The following is a 21,322-nucleotide window of genomic DNA, read 5'->3' as shown; positions in this document are numbered from 1 at the left end:
AAATTAGGGCCTAATTTATTTATTTCAATTTACTGATTTCCTTAACTGTAACACAGTAAAATCTTTGAAATAGTTGCAGGTTGCGTTTATATTTTTGTTCGGTATAGTTTCACGTCTGTCTTGAATACTGCAGACTCCTCCGCCACTTTGTTAGAAGAGAGAAAATGCAGCCGCTATGGTCATTTTCACCGTTGCAATGATTACGACACAATCGGCGCCCATAGAAACAAGCAGTGAAATAATCATCCGATCTCTTCTGGTAAACTTGTTTATATGAGTACTTATTCACTATCTTGATAGTTTTTTTTTGGTTTTTGTGGCGTGTTATTGTTTTTGTGATTGCTTTTGAGGAGTAGACAATCATTGGTGAGCAGTCCTTTGATTCTTTGACTCTTGGATCAGAGGGAACTTTTGTATAATGTGGGACATTCGTTGCAGCATTTCCTAAAACGTTGCTTTGGAATAGGGATGCACCGTATTACCTACCCTGTGATGTAAGACCTTTGATTGAAGTGTAGGCACTCTAGCTATAGAGATTCCGCCACAGTCAATTATTGAAGGGTTACAAGCACAAAGTTCCTCTGAATGCATGTCCCCTCCAACTTTCTTTCATAAAAAAGGAAACATCCCAGGTCATAATTACATTTGGTGATTTTCTCATTGTCCTTATAGACCCAAGCTTATCTTCAGATCTGTGTGTGTGTTAGTCTTTACGTTCACATGAATTATGCATTAATGGCAATGGAAGATTTGGGTGAACTTCTGATTTACACTTTGTTAAGTAACAGTTGACCCATTGTCCTCCACAGAGTGAGATAAATGCAGAACATCATCAGGAGCCAGTTGTGCAGGAAAAGGGGGACCGATGACTCCTCCCAGAAACCCTCGTATTGATTGCTCTTCTGGCTGCTACTCTGTCATATGTGACCCCACTACAACACGATCACCACGCCAGCGAGGTGAACCATAAGGTCACACAGTGGTGGAAAAAGTACTTAATTGTCATAGACACACCCTGCAGGATCTGGTTTCCTTCTTACAGAGGAGAAATAAACAACCCAGAATCCCCAGTAAATGAAGGAAGAACAAAATACTCAACTTGAGCAACTTTCCTCCAAGGCACTATCATCAATATGAATGTTATCACTGACACCCACTTTGTTGTCACAATTACAGAATTTATATTGAGGACACACTGTGTTGTTGAACATCTCTATGTGTTTTCTAAGATGAATGAAAGTCTCTGTTTCATATGAATTGTGCAGTGTCATGTATATGGATGAATGTGGTCTTAACCCCTGTTTAGGGGTTTTAGGTTGGGTTTCTGTAGAGCACTTTGAGATATTAGCTGATGTAAGAAGGGCTACATAAATACATTTGATTTGATTTGTGGGAGCGTGCAATTGAAATGACCTTTCCCCCCGTCCTCTTTTTGACTCACAAGGGCAAGACTGAAAATGTGGGTCTGTCATTATCAATGACTTCAATTTAGAGCTCTACACCTGCTAAGTCATAGCCTTGTTAAACCAGACTGAATAGCGTTCAGTGGTTTACCCAGGCTAACTGAGTCATATAGCCTGCGTGAGACACCATTTGTTTTTTTTAAATGAGTAATTGAAACCATGGCACAGCATTTACTACAACTCCAAAACCATTGGAGTGGAGAAATTCATAGGACCGAACCACACCTTACTCAAAATTTTTGTCAATGATGTACACAAACAGCTAGCAAAATACTCTTTAATGTTAGAGGGGAAGAAAAAGTCTAACATTTGAAAAATAAAATAATAATATAATTAAAAAAGGAAAAGGAAACACTAATACACTATTTATACAAAAGTATGTGGACATCCCTTCAAATTAGTGTATTCAGCTATTTCAGTCACACCTGTTGCTGACAGGTGCATGAAATTGAGCACAGAGCCTTGCAATCTCCATAGACAAACATTGACAGTAGAATGGACTTACCGAAGGGCTCAGAGACTTTCAACATGGCACTGTCATATGATGCCACCTTTCTAACAAGTCAGTTTGTCCAATTTCTGCCCTGCTAGAGCTGCCCCGGTCAGCTGTAAGTGCTGTTGTTGTGAAGTGGAAACGTCTAGAAGCAACAAAAACGGCTCAGCTGTGAAGTGGTAGGTCACACAAGCTCACAGAACAGGAACGCAGAGTGCTGAAGTGTGTAGCGCGTAAAAATTGTCTATCCTCGGTTGCAACACTCACTACCGAGTTCCAAACTGCTTCTGGAAGCAACATCAGCACAAGAACTGTTCGTCGGGAGCTTCATGAAATGGGTTTCCGAGCAGGAGCAAGAGCAGCCGCACACACAAGCCTAAGATCACCATGTGCAATGCCAAGCGTCAGTTGGAGTGGTGTAAAGCTCACCACCATTGGACACTGGAGCAGTGGAAACGCGTTCTCTGGAGTGATGAATCATGCATCACCATCTGGCAGTCTAAAGGACAAATCTGTGTTTGGCAGATGCCAGAAGAACGCTACCTGCCCCAATGTATAGTGCCAACTGTAAAGTTTGGTGGAGGAGGAATAATGGTCCGGGGATGTTTTTCATGGTTCGGGCCCTTTAGTTCCAGTGACGGGACATCTTATTTGTTTATTATATTTTATTTTGAATCAATTTTGTGGTATCCAATTGGTAGTTACTCCCGTACGGACTCGGGAGAGGCGAAGTTCGAGAGCCATGCGTACTCCAAAACACATCCCAGCCAAGCTGCACTGCTTCTTGACACAACGACCGCTAAACCCGGAAGCCAGCAACAATGTGTCAGAGGAATCACCGTACATCTGGTGACCGTGTCAGCGTCCATTGCGCCAGGCACGCCACAGGAGTCACAAGTGCGCGATGGGACAGGAACATCCCTGCCAGCCAAATCCATATTAATGCCCATGATTTTGGAATGAGATGTTTGATGAGCACATACTTTTGGTCATGTAGTGTACCTTGCATTCGGAAAGTATTCAGACCCCTTCACGTTTTTCACATTTTATTACGTTACAGCCTTATTCTAAAATGGATTAAATAAAAACATTTCCTCAATCTATACACAATACCCCATAATGACAAAGCAAAAACAGGTTTTTAGAAAATGTAGAAAATGTATTAAAAATTAAAAATGGATACCTTATTTACATAAGTACTCTTTGCTATAAGACTCAAAATTGAGCTCAGGTGCATCCTGTTTCCATTGATCATCCTTGAGATGTTTCTACAACTTCATTGGAGTCCACCTGTGGTAAATTCAATTGATTGGACATGATTTGAAAAGGCACACACCTGTCTATATAAGGCCCCACAGTTGACAGTGCATGTCAGAGCAAAAACCATGAGGTTGAAGGAATTGTCTGTAACGCGCTGAGACAGGATTGTGTCTAGGCACAGATCTGGGGAAGGGTACCAAAACATTTCTGCACCATTGAAGGTCCCCAAGAACACAGTTTGCCTCTGTCATTCTTAAATGGAAAAAATGTGGAACCACCAAGACTCTTCCTAGAGCTGGCCGCCCGGCTAAATCATGCAATCGGGGAAGAAGGGCCTTGGTCAGGGAGGTGACCAAGAACTCGATGGTTACTCTGACAGAGCTCCAGAGTTCCTCTGTGGAGATGGGAGAACCTTCCAGAAGGACAACCATCTCTGCAGCACTCCACCAATCAGGCCTTTATGGTAGAGTGGCCAGACAGAAGCCACTCCTCAGTAAAAGGCACATGACAGCACGCTTGGAGTTTGCCAAAAGGCACCTAAAGAAACAAGATTCTCTGGTCTGATGATACCTCTTTGGCCTGAATGCCAAGCGTCACATCTGGAGGAAACCTGGCCAATACCATCCCTACGGTGAAGCATGGTGGAAGCATCATGCTTGTAGGGATGTTTTTCAGCGTCGGCTTCAAAATATGGAGACTGGTAGTCAGTAAGGTGTTGTATTGGATTTGTCCAATACAATGGGGTTTTTTTGTATTACTTTTTTGCCTTGTTGCAAACAGGATACATGTTTTGGAATATTTTTATTCTGCACGGACTTCCTCCTTTTCACTGTCAGTTGAGTTTGTATTGTGGAGTTACTATAATGTTGTTGATCCATCCTCAGTTTTCTCCTATCACAGTCATTAATAAACTCTGTAACTGTTTTAAAGTCACCATTGGCCTCATGGTGAAATCCCTGAGCGATTTCCTTCCTATCCGTAAGTTCGAAAGGACGCCTGTATCTTTGTAGTGACCAAAGTGTAATTAATAACTTCACCATGCTCAAAGGAATATTCAATGTTGACTGTCTATCAATAGGTGCCCTTCTTTGCAAGGCATTGGAAAACCTCCCTGGTCTTTGTGATTGAATCTGTGTTTGAAATTCACTGCTCGACTGAGGGACCTTACAGATAATTGTATGTGTGGGGTACAGAGATGAGGTAGTCATTAAAAATCATGTTAAACACTATTATTGCACACAGAGTGAGTCCACACAACTTATTATGTGACTTGTTAAGCACATTTTTACTCCTGAACTTATTTAGGCTTGCTATAACAAAGGGCTTATTGACTCAAAACATTTCAGCCTTTCATTTTTAATTAACTTGTAAACATTTCGAAAAACACAATTCCACTTTGACATTATTGGGTATTGTGTGTAGGCCAGGACCCCCAAAAACCTACATTTAATCCATTTTAAATTCAGGCTGTGCAACACAACAAAATGTGGAAAAAGTCAAAGGGTTTGAATACTTTCTGTGTGAATACTTTCCCATTCTAACCCAAATCTATTTGAATAGTTGGGGGGAAAAAAAGAGGTCCAAACGCTTTCTTGCAGAGGTTTCGATTTTATTCAACTCTGTAGTAAAAACATGGTTTGAAAATGAAACTTTGCACAGATACCTTGGAGAACAACGGTGTGAGAGTTTTATTCCCCAGATGGTCCAAAGTCCTTCCACTAGGGACTAGATGTGTTGGAGCCTGAAAATACAACAATTATTAATATGTAGTTAATTTGACCAAAATAAGTATGAAGGACTTGAAAAATGCATAATAAATATATATATATATGAACCAGCAAACTACTGGTCTGGAAAACCAGGAGTGAAAATAAAATACATCTGGAAACATATTAAAATATCTAAATAAATACAACATTTGGAAAATACTAAATAAAAGCATACACATAAACCCATGATTAAATTACAATAGTAATTGACAATGAATGCATTGATAATGCATTTGTGATCATTAAAAAGATGATAACAAATTCCAAAAATGATGAAGAGGAATTATATACATTGATATGTATACATGTTCATTTATTTGATTTCTATCATTCCTGGTTCTCCATAATTACAAACAACCTAACAACGATGTCTTAGCTAACTACAAAGCTAACGACTTTGCAAGATAGTTTAGCTAATAAATTGCCAGCACCTAGCTTCCACCTGTCAGCTAATTATTTCACATTCAAATGACCAGGTAATTCAATCGTATTGGCAATGCGTCTCAATGCGTCTCCATGACGCAAAAAGCAGATTTTTAGAAAATATTATGCAAATGTTATATTTCATTTTAATACCCTTTATTCAGTACTTTGTTGAAGCACCTTTGGCAGCGATTACAGCCTCGAGTCTTCCTGGGTATAACACTACAATCTTAGCACACCTGTATTTGGGGAGTTTCTCCCATTCTTCTCTGCAGATCCCATCTCAAGCTCTCTCAGGTTGGACAGGGAGCGTCGCTGCACAGCTGTTTTCAGGTCTCTCCAGAGATGTTAGATTGGGTTCAAGTCCATGCTTTGACTGGGCCACTCAAGAACATTCAGAGACTTGTCCCGAAGCCGCTTCTGCGTTGTCTTGGCTGTGTGCTTAGGGTCGTTCTCCTGTTGGAAGGTGAACTTTCGCACCTGTCTGAGGTCCTGCGCGCTCTGGATCAGGTACTCATCAAGGATCTCTCTGCACTTTGCTCTGTTCACCTTTGCCTTCGATCCTGACTAGTCTCCCAGTCCCTGCCGCTGAAAAACATCCCCTCAGCATGATGCTGCCACCACCATACTTCACCATAGGGATGGTGCCAGATTTCCTCCTGACATGACACTTGGCATTCAGGCCAAAGAGTTCAATCTTGGTTTCATCAGACCAGAGAATCTTGTTTCTCCATGCGGGCTGTCATGTGACTTTTACTGAGGAGTGGCTTCCGTCTGGCCACTCTACCATAAAGGCCTGATTGGTGGAGTGCTGCAGAGATGGTTGTCCTTCTGGGAGGTTCTCCCATCTCCACAGAGGAACTCTGGAGCTCTGTCGGAGTGACCATCGGGTTCTTGGTCACTTCCCTGACCAAGGCCCTTCTCTCCCGATTGCTTAGTTTGGCCGGGCGGCCAGCTCTAGGAAGAGTCTTGGTGGTTCTAAACTTCTTCCATTTAATAATGATGGAGGCCACAGTGTTCTTGGAGACCTTCAATGCTGTAGAAATGTTTTGGTATCCTTCCTCAGATCTGACACAATCCTGCCTTGGAGCTCTACGGACAATTCCTTTGACCTTATGGCTTGGTTTTTACTCTGATATGCACTGTCAACTGTGGGACCTTATATAGACAGGTGTGTGCCTTTCCAAATCATGTCCAATCATTTTAATTTACCACAGATGGACTCAAGGATGATCAATGGAAACAGGATGCACCTGAGCTCAATTTCGAGTCTCATAGCAAAGGGTCTGAATATTTATGTAAATAAGGTATCTGTTTTTTAATTTAAAAAAAATAATTTGCATAAATGTCACAAAAAAAACTGTTTTTGCTTTGTCATTATGGGGTATTGTGTGTAGATAGCTGAGGATTTTTTTCATTTCATCCATTTTAGAATAAAGCCGTAAGGTAACAAAACGTGGAAAAAGTCAAGGGATCTGAATACTTTCCTGAAGGCACTGTATGTATTGTAGGTAGGCCCACATTATTTTAGCCTTGCAGGACCCATTTTGGATGTGCGTAAAACTCCATGGTCTGCGTTGTTTTAATATGAGAAATGACGGTGCCTGTAAGTGTGACATGACCTATTTAAAACAAGTTGTTTTGTTTTAGAATTTGATTAGAATTTTTAGTTCTCTTGTTAGGCCTTATCAATAATGAATTTAATCGTGCTTATTGACAATATTTGTCATGTCCATGCTCAGCCATAATGCAATTTACAGTAGGTCTAGCCCCTATATCAGTGTGAATGCTATTAAAGCCACACAATTACTTAGAACAATGTGGACTGCAAATGGGTTTAAGTTAACCTATTTAGCAAAGATGGCATAGGTCTACATTTTGTTATTTCATTTCTGTAAGCCATTTAACAAACTATAATGAACTAACATTGGAATCGGAGTTGATTCCAAGGCAATACATAAAAGATCGTAAGTACACAACTTGAAGCAACCGCATATGGAGCACGTTCTGATTGGTCAGTGAGGGGCCAAGCCTCGACACACCTACAACTTATTTATTCATCAAAGCCCAGCCCTTTCACGCCAACGCCAGCAAGCTCTCTGATAATTGTGACAGTGAAAATAGCAAAAAAATATTTCTGACACACCCCTGAACCAATAGCACTACCGCCTGCACTTAGATTTACCATTGTGTTAAGTTAGTTAAAATAGAGCCCAGAGGGTTCTACATGGAGCCCAAAAGAGTTCTACACGGAACCCAAAAGAGTTCTACTTGGAATCAAAAAGGATTCTCCTATGGGGACAGCCGAAGGACCCTTTTGGAACCCATTTTTTCTAAGAGTGTAGCACAAGGAAGATGTTTCCAGAAGCACAGAACAACTTCACACACCTCTCACAAGCCAGTCAGATTTCACAGGTGTGTGAAATGTTTGTGAAATTCAAGATCATTGTGATCTGTGTGTGAATTTATGCTTAAGCAAGAGATTAAATGCCTCTGTCAATATTCTCAGCAAGCTGTTCTCCCCGACGAATGCTTCACATTCCGAAACAAGTCTTGAGTTTTTAAAGATATTGTTCAATTGAACTTGCCATCACAATAGAGCCATTTTGAGGTCATAAAGAGTGCCTTGCTCCTCCTTGTGTTTTGAACTTAGACTTTACCTTGGAGGGCTGGGCTGCCAGAGGGCTCTGAATGGGGAGGAAGGGGAGTTTGTTTCCCCTCGGGCTCTGATGCACCTGTGCACCTGTTGAGAGGAACACTGTGTCAAAAGAGGTTATGCTATTTCACCCATTGGAATACATTACGTGCAGTTCACCTTGCAATCATAGCATAAACACAAAACCAGTTTACGACCAGAAAATGTATTTGAATTTTTATGGAACTTTTATTTAACTAGGAAAGTCAGTTAAGAACAAATTCTTATTTTACAATGACGGCCTAAAATGATGTCATTACAACGTCATGTGTCAAATTTTGCCTGCTGGGCTATTAATCTTCTTCTTTGAAGTTAGCTACCCTAACCCTACTCACATGGAGGGGTGGTAGCGGCTCTCCTCCCCGTCCAAGATGCCGTGGTAGGTGCCGATTTCCAGCTCCAGACGCATTTTGTTTCCCAGCAACGTCTCATAGTCGCGACGCTGTTGTTCGACGTCGCCGTGGACGTCACCCAGCTCCGACTCCAGCTTGCCGATGACGGATCCCAGGTTCTGCAGCTCGATGTCGTGCCAATGCCTGGCGTCGTTCAGGGAGTTCTCCAGACCTCGCTTCTGTTGAAGCAATAAGAACAACACGAAGGATCAGGCCAGAATTCAACTGTAAATACCCACAAAGAAACATGCTTCATATCGCACAAAACAGCAAAAAATATTTATTGAGATGAAAATGTCCACAATATATCAGTCTTTGAGAACGGGTGTGTTGGGAGGTGTGCTGGCTTTGAAGCAGTTGACACCTCCAACCACCCCCCCACCCCCTCCTGGATCTTACAGCCGGCATCACAATGCGTACGTACGTACCAGTGCTCTGATAGACTCAGTTTGGGCCTGCAGACTCTGGATCTTACAGCCAGCATCGTTACACTACGTACCAGTGCTCTGATAGACTCAGTTTGGGCCTGCAGACTCTGGATCTTACAGCCAGCATCGTTACACTACGTACCAGTGCTCTGATAGACTCAGTTTGGGCCTGCAGACTCTGGATCTTACAGCCAGCATCGTTACACTCTGTCTTCAGACTCTCCAGCTCCTCCTCCTCACGGCTCAGTTTACTGCCCACACTCTCTGCCTGCTGAACTCACACACATATACACGCACACATATACACACACACACATACACACACACACACACACACACACACACACACACACACACACACACACACACACACACACACACACACACACACACACACACACACACACACACACACACACACACACACACACACACACACACACACACACACACACACACACACACACACGCATACACACACACACACACACGCATACAAATGTACAGCCGTCAAAGCTACATCAAAGAGCGGGTGCATTTCCTTTGTTTTGACTGGCCCTTTTAATAAACACAATAAACTTCAAGCTGACCTCAGAATAGATAAACAACTGACAGACAAATGTAAATAAATGTCAAGTACACATCTGTTTAAAAGTAAATGGTTGTTTTACCCCTTGTTTATTCAGGTGTTATAGCGTGTACAGATGGGGCACAACATTATGAATTTACCTTGCATTCCAGATAGGCGTCGGTCTCGGCACGGTTCTTCTCGATGACCCTTTCCCAGTGGGAGCGAATGTAGGCCAGTATCTGGTCCAGATTGGTCTCAATGGGAGCGTCCAGCTCATCCATCTCGCCACCTGCCATCTGCTTGTAGAGCAACCTCACGTCCTGTAGGGGGCAGCATAACACAACACTAACACACCGGATTCACATAATCAACTAAAATTATCTTGATTTTAGATAACAATTAGCTCGATGAGGTGTCGTCTCTCACTCTGTGGAAGCAAATGATTGTCAGTGGAACATCTGTCATAACACTTGAAACACCACAAGAAAGGAATCCTATGAAAATGTTAGCAGTTAGGGTTTCATATGTGTCGTATTTATTCCTATGCTGGGTAAGAAAACTAAATGAATATCCCAAAATTGTCTTGTGTATTCTAAGAGAGAAAAATCCTGTTAGCTTGGTATTCTGACTGGTTTATGAGCTTTATTCCTTCATGCTGGACCCACCTCCTCGTGGTTGCAGGCCAAGTCCCGAAGCTCAGCCCTCATGCTGTCCATCTGGCTCTCCAGGTCCGACTTGGTCAGGTTGGCGTCGTCAATCACCTTGTACAGAGAGCTGATCTCTTCCTCCATCGCCTTCCTGAACGGCTGTTCATTCTCATACCTACAGGACGACAGAAGGAAACGGAGACAGAGTGAAACTCGAAAGTCAAGGAGATCTTCTCGATTCCCTTGGTACTGACATTTTGGGAAGGAGGTGAGGAGCGAGGGTGTGAGGGGATGAGGAGAGAGGATGCAAGGAGGTGAAGAGAGAGGATGCAAGGATGTGAGGAGAGAGGAGGTGAGGAGAGAGGATGCTAGGAGGGGAGGAGATAGGGGGTGAGGGGATGAGGAGAGAGGATGCAAGGAGGTGAGGAGAGAGGATGCAAGGAGGTGAAGAGAGAGGATGCAAGGAGGTGAGGAGAGAGGATGCAAGGAGGTGAAGAGAGAGGATGCAAGGAGGTGAAGAGAGAGGATGCAAGGAGGTGAGGAGAGAGGATGCAAGGAGGTGAGGAGAGAGGATGCTAGGAGGTGAGGAGAGAGGATGCTAGGAGGTGAGGAGTGAGGGGATGAGGAGAGAGGATGCAAGGAGGTGAAGAGAGAGGATGCAAGGAGGTGAGGCGAGAGGATTCTAGGAGGTGAGGCGAGAGGATGCTAGGAGGTGAGGAGAGAGGATGCAAGGTGAGGAGAGAGGATGCAAGGAGGTGAAGAGAGAGGATGCAAGGAGGTGAGGAGAGAGGATGTGAGAGAGGATGCTAGGAGGTGAGGAGAGAGGATGCTAGGAGGTGAGGAGTGAGGGGATGAGGAGAGAGGATGTAAGGAGGTGAGGAGAGAGGATGCAAGGAGGTGAAGAGAGAGGTTGCAAGGAGGTGAGGAGAGAGGATGCTAGGAGGTGAGGAGAGGGGGTGAGGAGAGAGGATGCTAGGAGGTGAGGAGAGAGGATGCTAGGAGGTGAGGAGAGAGCATGCGAGGAGACCGAAGGTAATGAGAGAGGATGAGAGGAGGTGAGGATTTGAGGAGGTGAGGATGAGAGGAGGTGAGTATGCGAGGAGGTGAGGATGTGAGGAGGCGAGGATTCTAGGAGAGAGGATGGTAGGAGGTGAGGAGAGAGGGGGTGAGGAGAGAGGATGCTAGGAGGTGAGGAGACAGCATGCTAGGAGGTGAGGAGTGAGGGGATGAGGAGAGAGGATGCAAGGAGGTGAGGAGAGAGGATGCAAGGAGGTGAGGCGAGAGGAGGTGAGGAGAGAGGATGCTAGGACGTGAGGAGAGAGGGGGTGAGGAGACAGGATGCTAGGAGGTGAGGAGAGAGGATGCTAGGAGGTGAGGAGAGAGCATGCGAGGAGACAGAAGGTAATGAGAGAGGATGAGAGGAGGTGAGGATTTGAGGAGGTGAGGATGAGAGGAGGTGAGGATGCGAGGAGGTGAGGATGTGAGGAGGCGAGGATTCTAGGAGAGAGGATGGTAGGAGGCGAGGAGAGAGGGGGTGAGGAGAGAGGATGCTAGGAGGTGAGGAGAGAGGATGCTAGGAGGTGAGGAGAGAGCATGCGAGGAGAGAGCATGCGAGGAGAGAGAAGGTAATGAGAGAGGATGAGAGGATGTGAGGATGCGAGGAGGCGAGGATTCTAAGAGGTGAGGATGAAAGGAGGCGAGGATTCTAGGAGAGAGGATGGTAGGAGAGTGTATGTTCACCGGTCCTTGAAGTCCTCAGCGTTGGCCTGCACATTCTCTGTCTGCAGCATTAGCCTGGCATTGGCAAGGATGGACTCACTAACCTGTGGGGGAGTTTTTGCAAATTGTCAGTCTATCCACTACAGCGCAACAGATGCTCTGAAGTTCAACATCAATGGGTATTCTGCATGCATGTATAATGCACTATTACTTGTTAAACACCTTTTATAATGTCTTAATATAACCCTTATGAAATCTGAAGTCAAGGGACTCAAAATGCCTTATTTAGGTAGGACCATTATGAGAGGACAGTAAGACCGGTTGTAACGTTGTTCTTCGTTTGTCGAAAGAGAGTCGGACCGAAATGCAGCGTGGTTGTTACTCATGTTCTTTAATGAATGAAATGACGATACATGAAAATAACGTAATATACAAAATACAAAACAACAAACGGAACGTGAAACCTATTACAGCCTATCTGGTGAACACTACACAGAGACAGGGACAATCACCCACGAAATACAAAGCGAAACCAGGCTACCTAAATACGGTTCCCAATCAGAGACAACGAGAATCACCTGACTCTGATTGAGAACCGCCTCAGGCAGCCAAGCCCATACAACACCCCTACTCAGCCGCAATCCCAATAATTCAAAAACCCCAATACAAAATACAACAACATAAACCCATGTCACACCCTGGCCTGACCAAATAATTAAAGAAAACACAAAATACTAAGACCAAGGCGTGACAGAACCCCCCCCCCCCCCTAAGGTGCGGACTCCCGGACGCACCTCAAAACATAGGGAGGGTCCGGGTGGGCGTCTGTCCATGGTGGCGGTTCCGGCTCGGGACGTGGCCCCCACTTCATTAAAGTCCTAGTTCCTCCCCTTCGCGTCCTGGGATAATCCACCCTCGCCGCCGACCATGGCCTAATAGTCCTCACCCAGAACCCCACAGAACTGAGGAGCAGCTCGTGACTGAGGGGCATCTCGGGACTGAGGGACAGCTCGGGACTGAGGGGCAGCTCGGGACTGAGGGGCAGCTCGGGACTGAGGGGCAGCTCGGGACTGAGGGGCAGCCCGGAACTGAGGGGCAGCCCGGAACTAAGGGGAAGCCCAGTACTGAGAGAAAGCCCAGTACTGAGAGGAAGCCCAGTACTGAGAGGAAGCCCAGTACTGAGATAAAGCTCAGGCAGGTAGTAGGCTCCGGTAGATCCTGGCTGGCTGGCGGATCTGGAAGATTCTGGTTGACTAGCAGATCTGGAAGAGACTGGTTGACTGGCAGATCTGGAAGAGACTGGTTGACTGGCAGATCTGGAAGAGACTGGTTGACTGGCAGATCTGGAAGAGACTGGTTGACTGGCAGATCTAGAAGATCATGGCTGACTGGCAGATCTGGAAGAGACTGGTTGACTGGCAGATCTGGAATAGACTGGTTGACTGGCAGATCTAGAAGATCATGGCTGACTGGCGGATCTCGCTGCTCTATGCAGACTGACAGCTCCTTGCAGACTGACAGCTCTTTGCAGACTGGCAGCTCTGGCTGCTTTATGCAGACTGACAGCTCTGGCTGCTTCATACAGACTGACAGCTCTGACTGCTCCATGCAGGCTGACAGCACCCTGTAGACTGGCAGCTCTTTGCAGACTGACAGCTCTGGCTGCGTCATGCAGACTGACAGCTCTGACTGCTCCATGCAGGCTGACAGCACCCTGCAGACTGGCAGCTCTTTGCAGACTGACAGCTCTGGCTGCTTCATGCAGACTGACAGCACCTTGCAGACTGACAGCTCCCTGCAGACTGGCAGCTCAGGCTGCTCCATGCAGACTGACAGCTCAGGCTGCTCCGAACAGGCAGGAGGCTCCGGCAGCGCTGTAGAGGAGGAAGGCTCTGATAGCGCTGAACAGGCGGGAGACTCCGACAGCGCAGGAGGGAAGGAAGGCTCTGGCTGTGCTGAACAGGCGAGACGCACAGAAGGCCTGGTGCGTGGTGCTGGAACTGGTGCTACAGGATTGAGGACACGCACAGGAAGCCTGGTGCCGGGAGCTGCTACCGGAGGACTGGTGTGTGGAGGTGGCTCTGGATAGACCGGACCGTGCAGGCGCACTGGAGCTCTTGAGCACCGAGCCTGCCCAAGCTTACCTGGCTCGATACCCACTCTAGCCCGGCCAATAGGAAGGGCTGGTATGAACCGCACCGGGCTATGCACCCGCACTGGAAACACCGTGCGCTCCATAGCATAACACGGTGTCTGCCCGGTCTCTCTAGCAGGTCTCCTACCTGGCATAGCCATACTCCCATTAAGCCCCCCCCCCCCAATAATTTTTTTGGGCTGCTTTTCGGGCTTCCATCCGCGTCGCCGTGCTGCCTCCTCATACCAGCGCCTCTCCGCTTTTTCCGCCTCTATTTCCTCCTTGGGGCGGCGATATTCACCAGGCTGAGCCCAGGGTCCTTTTCCATCCAGTTCCTCCTCCCATGTCCAATTCTCCAAGTGGTGCAGCCTCTCCCACTGCAACTGCTCTTCACGATTAACAGGGAGAGTAGGCTCAGGTCTGACTCCTGACTCAGCCACTCTCTCTCTGAGCCCTCCCCCAATAAATAGTTGGGGGTTACTTTCGGTTTTCGCTCTGCGCCGCCGTGTCTTTCTTTCCGACTCCATTCTCCTATAGCCCTCTTCGCATTGCTCCAGCGAATCCCAGGCGGGCTCCTGCACTCTCTCTGGGTCGGCGGCCCACCTGTCTATTTCTTCCCACGTCGTATACTCCATGCCTCTGCTGTCCATAACGTCCTCCCTTCGCTGTTCAAGCTGTCGCTGCCTGTTAACACGCTGCTCGGTCCGTGTGTGGTGGGTGATTCTGTAACGTCGAAAGAGAGTCGGACCGAAATGCAGCGTGGTTGTTACTCATGTTCTTTAATGAATGAAATGACGATACATGAAAATAACGTAATATACAAAATACAAAACAACAAACGGAACGTGAAACCTATTACAGCCTATTTGGTGAACACTACACAGAGACAGGAACAATCACCCACGAAATACAAAGCGAAACCAGGCTACCTAAATACGGTTCCCAATCAGAGACAACGAGAATCACCTGACTCTGATTGAGAACCGCCTCAGGCAGCCATGCCCATACAACACCCCTACTCAGCCGCAATCCCAATAATACAAAAACCCCAATATGAAACACAACAACATAAACCCATGTCACACCCTGGCCTGACCAAATAATTAAAGAAAACACAAAATACTAAGACCAAGGCGTGACACCGGTGGTGTATTGGAGGGATAAAGCAGGTGAACGTCGAATACACACCTCGTTTATTTCGCGTGAGGATTTTTACCCACCTATCGCTGAAAACCAAGTATACTTTATTCATCCCTCGAACAGCATTAACACACCTATTTTTCTCCCCCAAATAAATGTGATCTCTTTTGATGAGACTTTAAGTCAGTGAATCAGGTTGTCTCCATGGTAACCGGAGACTCTTTCTGCCTAACGTAAAACCCTAAAATGATGTCCTCACCTAAGGAAATGTCTGCGGGGCTCTATGCAACACCCTTAAACAATTCCTTTAGGTAAGGGACAATTAACCCTTAAGGGAACCACTGGTAATGCAACCCGGGCCCAGAAACACTGCATCGAGGTTAGACTCCCATTCCAAAACTGTCACTTCTAAATGAAAGTGCTATCCAATGCAAAGCCCGCCACAATCTCCAGCTCCGACCACCCACTCAATCAGTGCTTCAACCTTTTTGATTTGATTTGACCTAGTGCCATCAGGTGGCAGGTATAGAACAGTAGAATGTTGCATCGCTGTCATCAGGTAGAAGGTATAGAACAGTAGAATGTTGCATCGCTGTCATCAGGTGGCAGGTATAGAACAGTAGAATGTTGCATTGCTGTCATCAGGTAGAAGGTATAGAACAGTAGAATGTTGCATCGCTGTCATCAGGTAGAAGGTATAGAACAGTAGAATGTTGCATCGCTGTCATCAGGTGGCAGGTATAGAACAGTAGAATGTTGCATCGCTGTCATCAGGTGGCAGGTATAGAACAGTAGAATGATCCATCGCTGTCATCAGGTAGAAGGTATAGAACAGTAGAATGTTGCATCGCTGTCATCAGGTAGAAGGTATAGAACAGTAGAATGTTGCATCGCTGTCATTAGGTAGAAGGTATAGAACAGTAGAATGTTGCATCGGTCAGGTAGAAGGTATAGAACAGTAGAATGTTGCATCGCTGTCATCAGGTAGAAGGTATAGAACAGTAGAAATGCCATCAGGTAGAAGGTATAGAACAGTAGAATGTTGCATCGCTGTCATCAGGTAGAAGGTATAGAACAGTAGAATGTTGCATCGCTGTCATCAGGTAGAAGGTATAGAACAGTAGAATGTTGCATCGCTGTCATCAGGTAGAAGGTATAGAACAGTAGAATGTTGCATCGCTGTCATCAGGTGGCAGGTATAGAACAGTAGAATGTTGCATCGCTGTCATCAGGTGGCAGGTATAGAACAGTAGAATGTTGCATCGCTGTCATCAGGTAGAAGGTATAGAACAGTAGAATGTTGCATCGCTGTCATCAGGTAGAAGGTATAGAACAGTAGAATGTTGCATCGCTGTCATCAGGTGGCAGGTATAGAACAGTAGAATGTTGCATCGCTGTCATCAGGTAGAAGGTATAGAACAGTAGAATGTTGCATCGCTGTCATCAGGTAGAAGGTATAGAACAGTAGAATGTTGCATCGCTGTCATTAGGTAGAAGGTATAGAACAGTAGAATGTTGCATCGCTGTCATCAGGTAGAAGGTATAGAACAGTAGAATGTTGCATCGCTGTCATCAGGTAGAAGGTATAGAACAGTAGAATGTTGCATCGCTGTCATCGGGTAGAAGGTATAGAACAGTAGAATGTTGCATCGCTGTCATCGGGTAGAAGGTATAGAACAGTAGAATGTTGCATCGCTGTCATCAGGTAGAAGGTATAGAACAGTAGAATGTTGCATCGCTGTCATCAGGTAGAAGGTATAGAACAGTAGAATGTTGCATCGCTGTCATCAGGTAGAAGGTATAGAACAGTAGAATGATCCATCGCTGTCATCGGGTGGCAGGTATAGAACAGTAGAATGTTGCATCGCTGTCATCGGGTAGAAGGTATAGAACAGTAGAATGTTGCATCGCTGTCATCAGGTAGAAGGTATAGAACAGTAGAATGTTGCATCGCTGTCATCAGGTAGAAGGTATAGAACAGTAGAATGTTGCATCGCTGTCATCAGGTAGAAGGTATAGAACAGTAGAATGTTGCATCGCTGTCATCAGGTAGAAGGTATAGAACAGTAGAATGTTGCATCGCTGTCATCAGGTAGAAGGTATAGAACAGTAGAATGTTGCATCGCTGTCATTGGGTCAGGTATAGAACAGTAGAATGTTGCATCGCTGTCATCAGGTGGCAGGTATAGAACAGTAGAATGTTGCATCGCTGTCATCAGGTAGAAGGTATAGAACAGTAGAATGTTGCATCGCTGTCATCAGGTAGAAGGTATAGAACAGTAGAATGTTGCATCGCTGTCATCAGGTAGAAGGTATAGAACAGTAGAATGTTGCATCGCTGTCATCAGGTGGCAGGTATAGAACAGTAGAATGTTGCATCGCTGTCATCAGGTAGAAGGTATAGAACAGTAGAATGTTGCATCGCTGTCATCAGGTAGAAGGTATAGAACAGTAGAATGTTGCATCGCTGTCATCAGGTAGAAGGTATAGAACAGTAGAATGTTGCATCGCTGTCATCAGGTAGAAGGTATAGAACAGTAGAATGTTGCATCGCTGTCATCAGGTAGAAGGTATAGAACAGTAGAATGTTGCATCGCTGTCATCAGGTGGCAGGTATAGAACAGTAGAATGTTGCATCGCTGTCATCAGGTAGAAGGTATAGAACAGTAGAATGTTGCATCGCTGTCATCAGGTAGAAGGTATAGAACAGTAGAATGTTGCATCGCTGTCATCAGGTGGCAGGTATAGAACAGTAGAATGTTGCATCGCTGTCATCGGGTGGCAGGTATAGAACAGTAGAATGTTGCATCGCTGTCATCAGGTGGCAGGTATAGAACAGTAGAATGTTGCATCGCTGTCATCAGGTAGAAGGTATAGAACAGTAGAATGTTGCATCGCTGTCATCAGGTGGCAGGTATAGAACAGTAGAATGTTACATCGCTGTCATCAGGTAGAAGGTATAGAACAGTAGAATGTTGCATCGCTGTCATCAGGTAGAAGGTATAGAACAGTAGAATGTTGCATCGCTGTCATCAGGTGGCAGGTATAGAACAGTAGAATGTTGCATCGCTGTCATCAAGGTATAGAACAGTAGAATGTTGCATCGCTGTCATCAGGTGGCAGGTATAGAACAGTAGAATGTTGCATCGCTGTCATCAGGTGGCAGGTATAGAACAGTAGAATGTTGCATCGCTGTCATCAGGTGGCAGGTATAGAACAGTAGAATGTTGCATCGCTGTCATCAGGTGGCAGGTATAGAACAGTAGAATGTTGCATCGCTGTCATCAGGTAGAAGGTATAGAACAGTAGAATGTTGCATCGCTGTCAGGTGGCAGGTATAGAACAGTAGAATGTTGCATCGCTGTCATCAGGTGGCAGGTATAGAACAGTAGAATGTTGCATCGCTGTCATTGGGTGGCAGGTATAGAACAGTAGAATGTTGCATCGCTGTCATCAGGTAGAAGGTATAGAACAGTAGAATGTTACATCGCTGTCATCAGGTAGAAGGTATAGAACAGTAGAATGTTGCATCGCTGTCATCAGGTGGCAGGTATAGAACAGTAGAATGTTGCATCGCTGTCATCAGGTAGAAGGTATAGAACAGTAGAATGTTGCATCGCTGTCATCAGGTAGAAGGTATAGAACAGTAGAATGTTGCATCGCTGTTCAGGTAGAAGGTATAGAACAGTAGAATGTTACATCGCTGTCATCAGGTAGAAGGTATAGAACAGTAGAATGTTGCATCGCTGTCATCAGGTGGCAGGTATAGAACAGTAGAATGTTGCATCGCTGTCATCAGGTGGCAGGTATAGAACAGTAGAATGTTGCATCGCTGTCATCAGGTGGCAGGTATAGAACAGTAGAATGTTGCATTGCTGTCATCAGGTGGCAGGTATAGAACAGTAGAATGTTGCATTGCTGTCATCAGGTGGCAGGTATAGAACAGTAGAATGTTGCATCGCTGTCATCAGGTGGCAGGTATAGAACAGTAGAATGTTGCATTGCTGTCATCAGGTGGCAGGTATAGAACAGTAGAATGTTGCATTGCTGTCATCGGGTGGCAGGTATAGAACAGTAGAATGTTGCATCGCTGTCATCAGGTGGCAGGTATAGAACAGTAGAATGTTGCATCGCTGTCATCAGGTAGAAGGTATAGAACAGTAGAATGTTGCATCGCTGTCATCAGGTGGCAGGTATAGAACAGTAGAATGTTGCATCGCTGTCATCAGGTGGCAGGTATAGAACAGTAGAATGATCCATCGCTGTCATCGGGTGGCAGGTATAGAACAGTAGAATGTTGCATCGCTGTCATCAGGTGGCAGGTATAGAACAGTAGAATGTTGCATCGCTGTCATCAGGTAGAAGGTATAGAACAGTAGAATGTTGCATCGCTGTCATCAGGTGGCAGGTATAGAACAGTAGAATGTTGCATCGCTGTCATCAGGTAGAAGGTATAGAACAGTAGAATGTTGCATCGCTGTCATCAGGTGGCAGGTATAGAACAGTAGAATGTTGCATCGCTGTCATCAGGTAGAAGGTATAGAACAGTAGAATGTTGCATCGCTGTCATCAGGTAGAAGGTATAGAACAGTAGAATGTTGCATCGCTGTCATCAGGTAGAAGGTATAGAACAGTAGAATGTTGCATCGCTGTCATCAGGTAGAAGGTATAGAACAGTAGAATGTTGCATCGCTGTCATCAGGTAGAAGGTATAGAACAGTAGAATGTTGCATCGCTGTCATCAGGTAGAAGGTATAGAACAGTAGAATGTTACATCGCTGTCATCAGGTAGAAGGTATAGAACAGTAGAATGTTGCATCGCTGTCATCAGGTAGAAGGTATAGAACAGTAGAATGTTGCATCGCTGTCATCAGGTGGCAGGTATAGAACAGTAGAATGTTGCATCGCTGTCATCAGGTGGCAGGTATAGAACAGTAGAATGTTACATCGCTGTCATCAGGTAGAAGGTATAGAACAGTAGAATGTTGCATCGCTGTCATCAGGTAGAAGGTATAGAACAGTAGAATGTTGCATCGCTGTCATCAGGTGGCAGGTATAGAACAGTAGAATGTTGCATCGCTGTCATCAGGTAGAAGGTATAGAACAGTAGAATGTTGCATCGCTGTCATCAGGTAGAAGGTATAGAACAGTAGAATGTTGCATCGCTGTCATCAGGTGGCAGGTATAGAACAGTAGAATGATCCATCGCTGTCATCAGGTAGAAGGTATAGAACAGTAGAATGTTGCATCGCTGTCATCAGGTGGCAGTTATAGAACAGTAGAATGTTGCATCACTGAAGACTCAGCAGGAGCTTCTTAACTTAATTCTAGGATATGGTACAGATACTGGACTTGTATATAGCTCAAATTCTTGTGTGTTTTATTTCTCATGTGTTTTTCAACAGTCTACAATTGTTGTTTTTCTGCACGTGTGACAAATAAACAGATTTAATTTATCAACCTTGTGAACCATTCCAACAACTCCCTCTCTTCTTTACCTGTCTGTAGATGTCTTCATGTCCTTCTTTACACCTATCTCCCCCTCCTACCTGTCTGTACCCTCTCTTCCCCTCCTCTCTCCCCTCATACCTATCTGTACCCTCTCTTCCCCTCCTACCTGTCTGTACCCTCTCTCCCCTCCTCTCTCCCCTCCTACCTGTCTGTTCCCTCTCGTCCCCTCCTACCTGTCTGTTCCCTCTCTTCCCCTCCTACCTGTCTGTACCCTCTCTTCCCCTCCTCTCTCCCCTCCTACCTGTCTGTACCCTCTCTTCCCCTCCTACCTGTCTGTACCCTCTCTTCCCCTCCTACCTGTCTGTACCCTCTCTTCCCCTGCTCTCCTACCTGTCTGTACCCTCTCTTCCCCTGCTCTCCAACCTGTCTGTACCCTCTCTTCCCCTCCTCTCTCCCCTCCAACCTGTCTGTACCCTCTCTTCCCCTCCTCTCTCCCCTCCAACCTGTCTGTTCCCTCTCTTCCTCTCCTACCTGTCTGTACCCTCTCTTCCCCTCCTCTCTCCCCTCCTACCTGTCTGTTCCCTCTCTTCCCCTCCTACCTGTCTGTACCCTCTCTTCCCCTCCTCTCTCCCCTCCTACCTGTCTGTACCCTCTCTTCCCCTCCTACCTGTCTGTACCCTCTCTTCCCCTGCTCTCCTACCTGTCTGTACCCTCTCTTCCCCTGCTCTCCTACCTGT

The 21,322-nt window shown here is 45.6% G+C and overlaps 1 protein-coding gene and 1 long non-coding RNA gene across 2 annotated transcripts in view; one reads left to right on the top strand and one right to left on the bottom strand.

The window, feature by feature from the left end:
* The first annotated feature begins 36 nt into the window (after nt 1-36).
* On the top strand, nt 37-1,254 carry LOC118394376 (uncharacterized). The gene is made up of 2 exons (XR_004827764.2): nt 37-259; nt 810-1,254. It is a non-coding gene; the product is annotated as an uncharacterized LOC118394376 (long non-coding RNA).
* Nucleotides 1,255-4,809: 3,555 nt separating this feature from the next.
* LOC118395079 (phakinin-like) overlaps nt 4,810-21,322 on the bottom strand; it is a 17,529-nt gene continuing 1,016 nt past the window's right edge. The window contains exons 2-8 of the mRNA XM_052463165.1: nt 11,882-11,964; nt 10,160-10,316; nt 9,653-9,814; nt 9,066-9,194; nt 8,439-8,674; nt 8,069-8,151; nt 4,810-4,957 (exon numbers count right to left, since the gene is read on the bottom strand). Coding sequence (XP_052319125.1) covers nt 4,935-4,957; nt 8,069-8,151; nt 8,439-8,674; nt 9,066-9,194; nt 9,653-9,814; nt 10,160-10,316; nt 11,882-11,964 — 873 coding nt within the window. The 3' untranslated portion in view covers nt 4,810-4,934. The remainder of the gene's footprint in view (nt 4,958-8,068; nt 8,152-8,438; nt 8,675-9,065; nt 9,195-9,652; nt 9,815-10,159; nt 10,317-11,881; nt 11,965-21,322) is intronic.

Source organism: Oncorhynchus keta, chromosome 15 (genome assembly GCF_023373465.1).
Source record: "Oncorhynchus keta strain PuntledgeMale-10-30-2019 chromosome 15, Oket_V2, whole genome shotgun sequence".
In the NCBI taxonomy this organism is placed as follows: Eukaryota; Metazoa; Chordata; class Actinopteri; order Salmoniformes; family Salmonidae; genus Oncorhynchus; species Oncorhynchus keta.
This window is presented reverse-complemented; position numbering and strand designations above follow the sequence as displayed.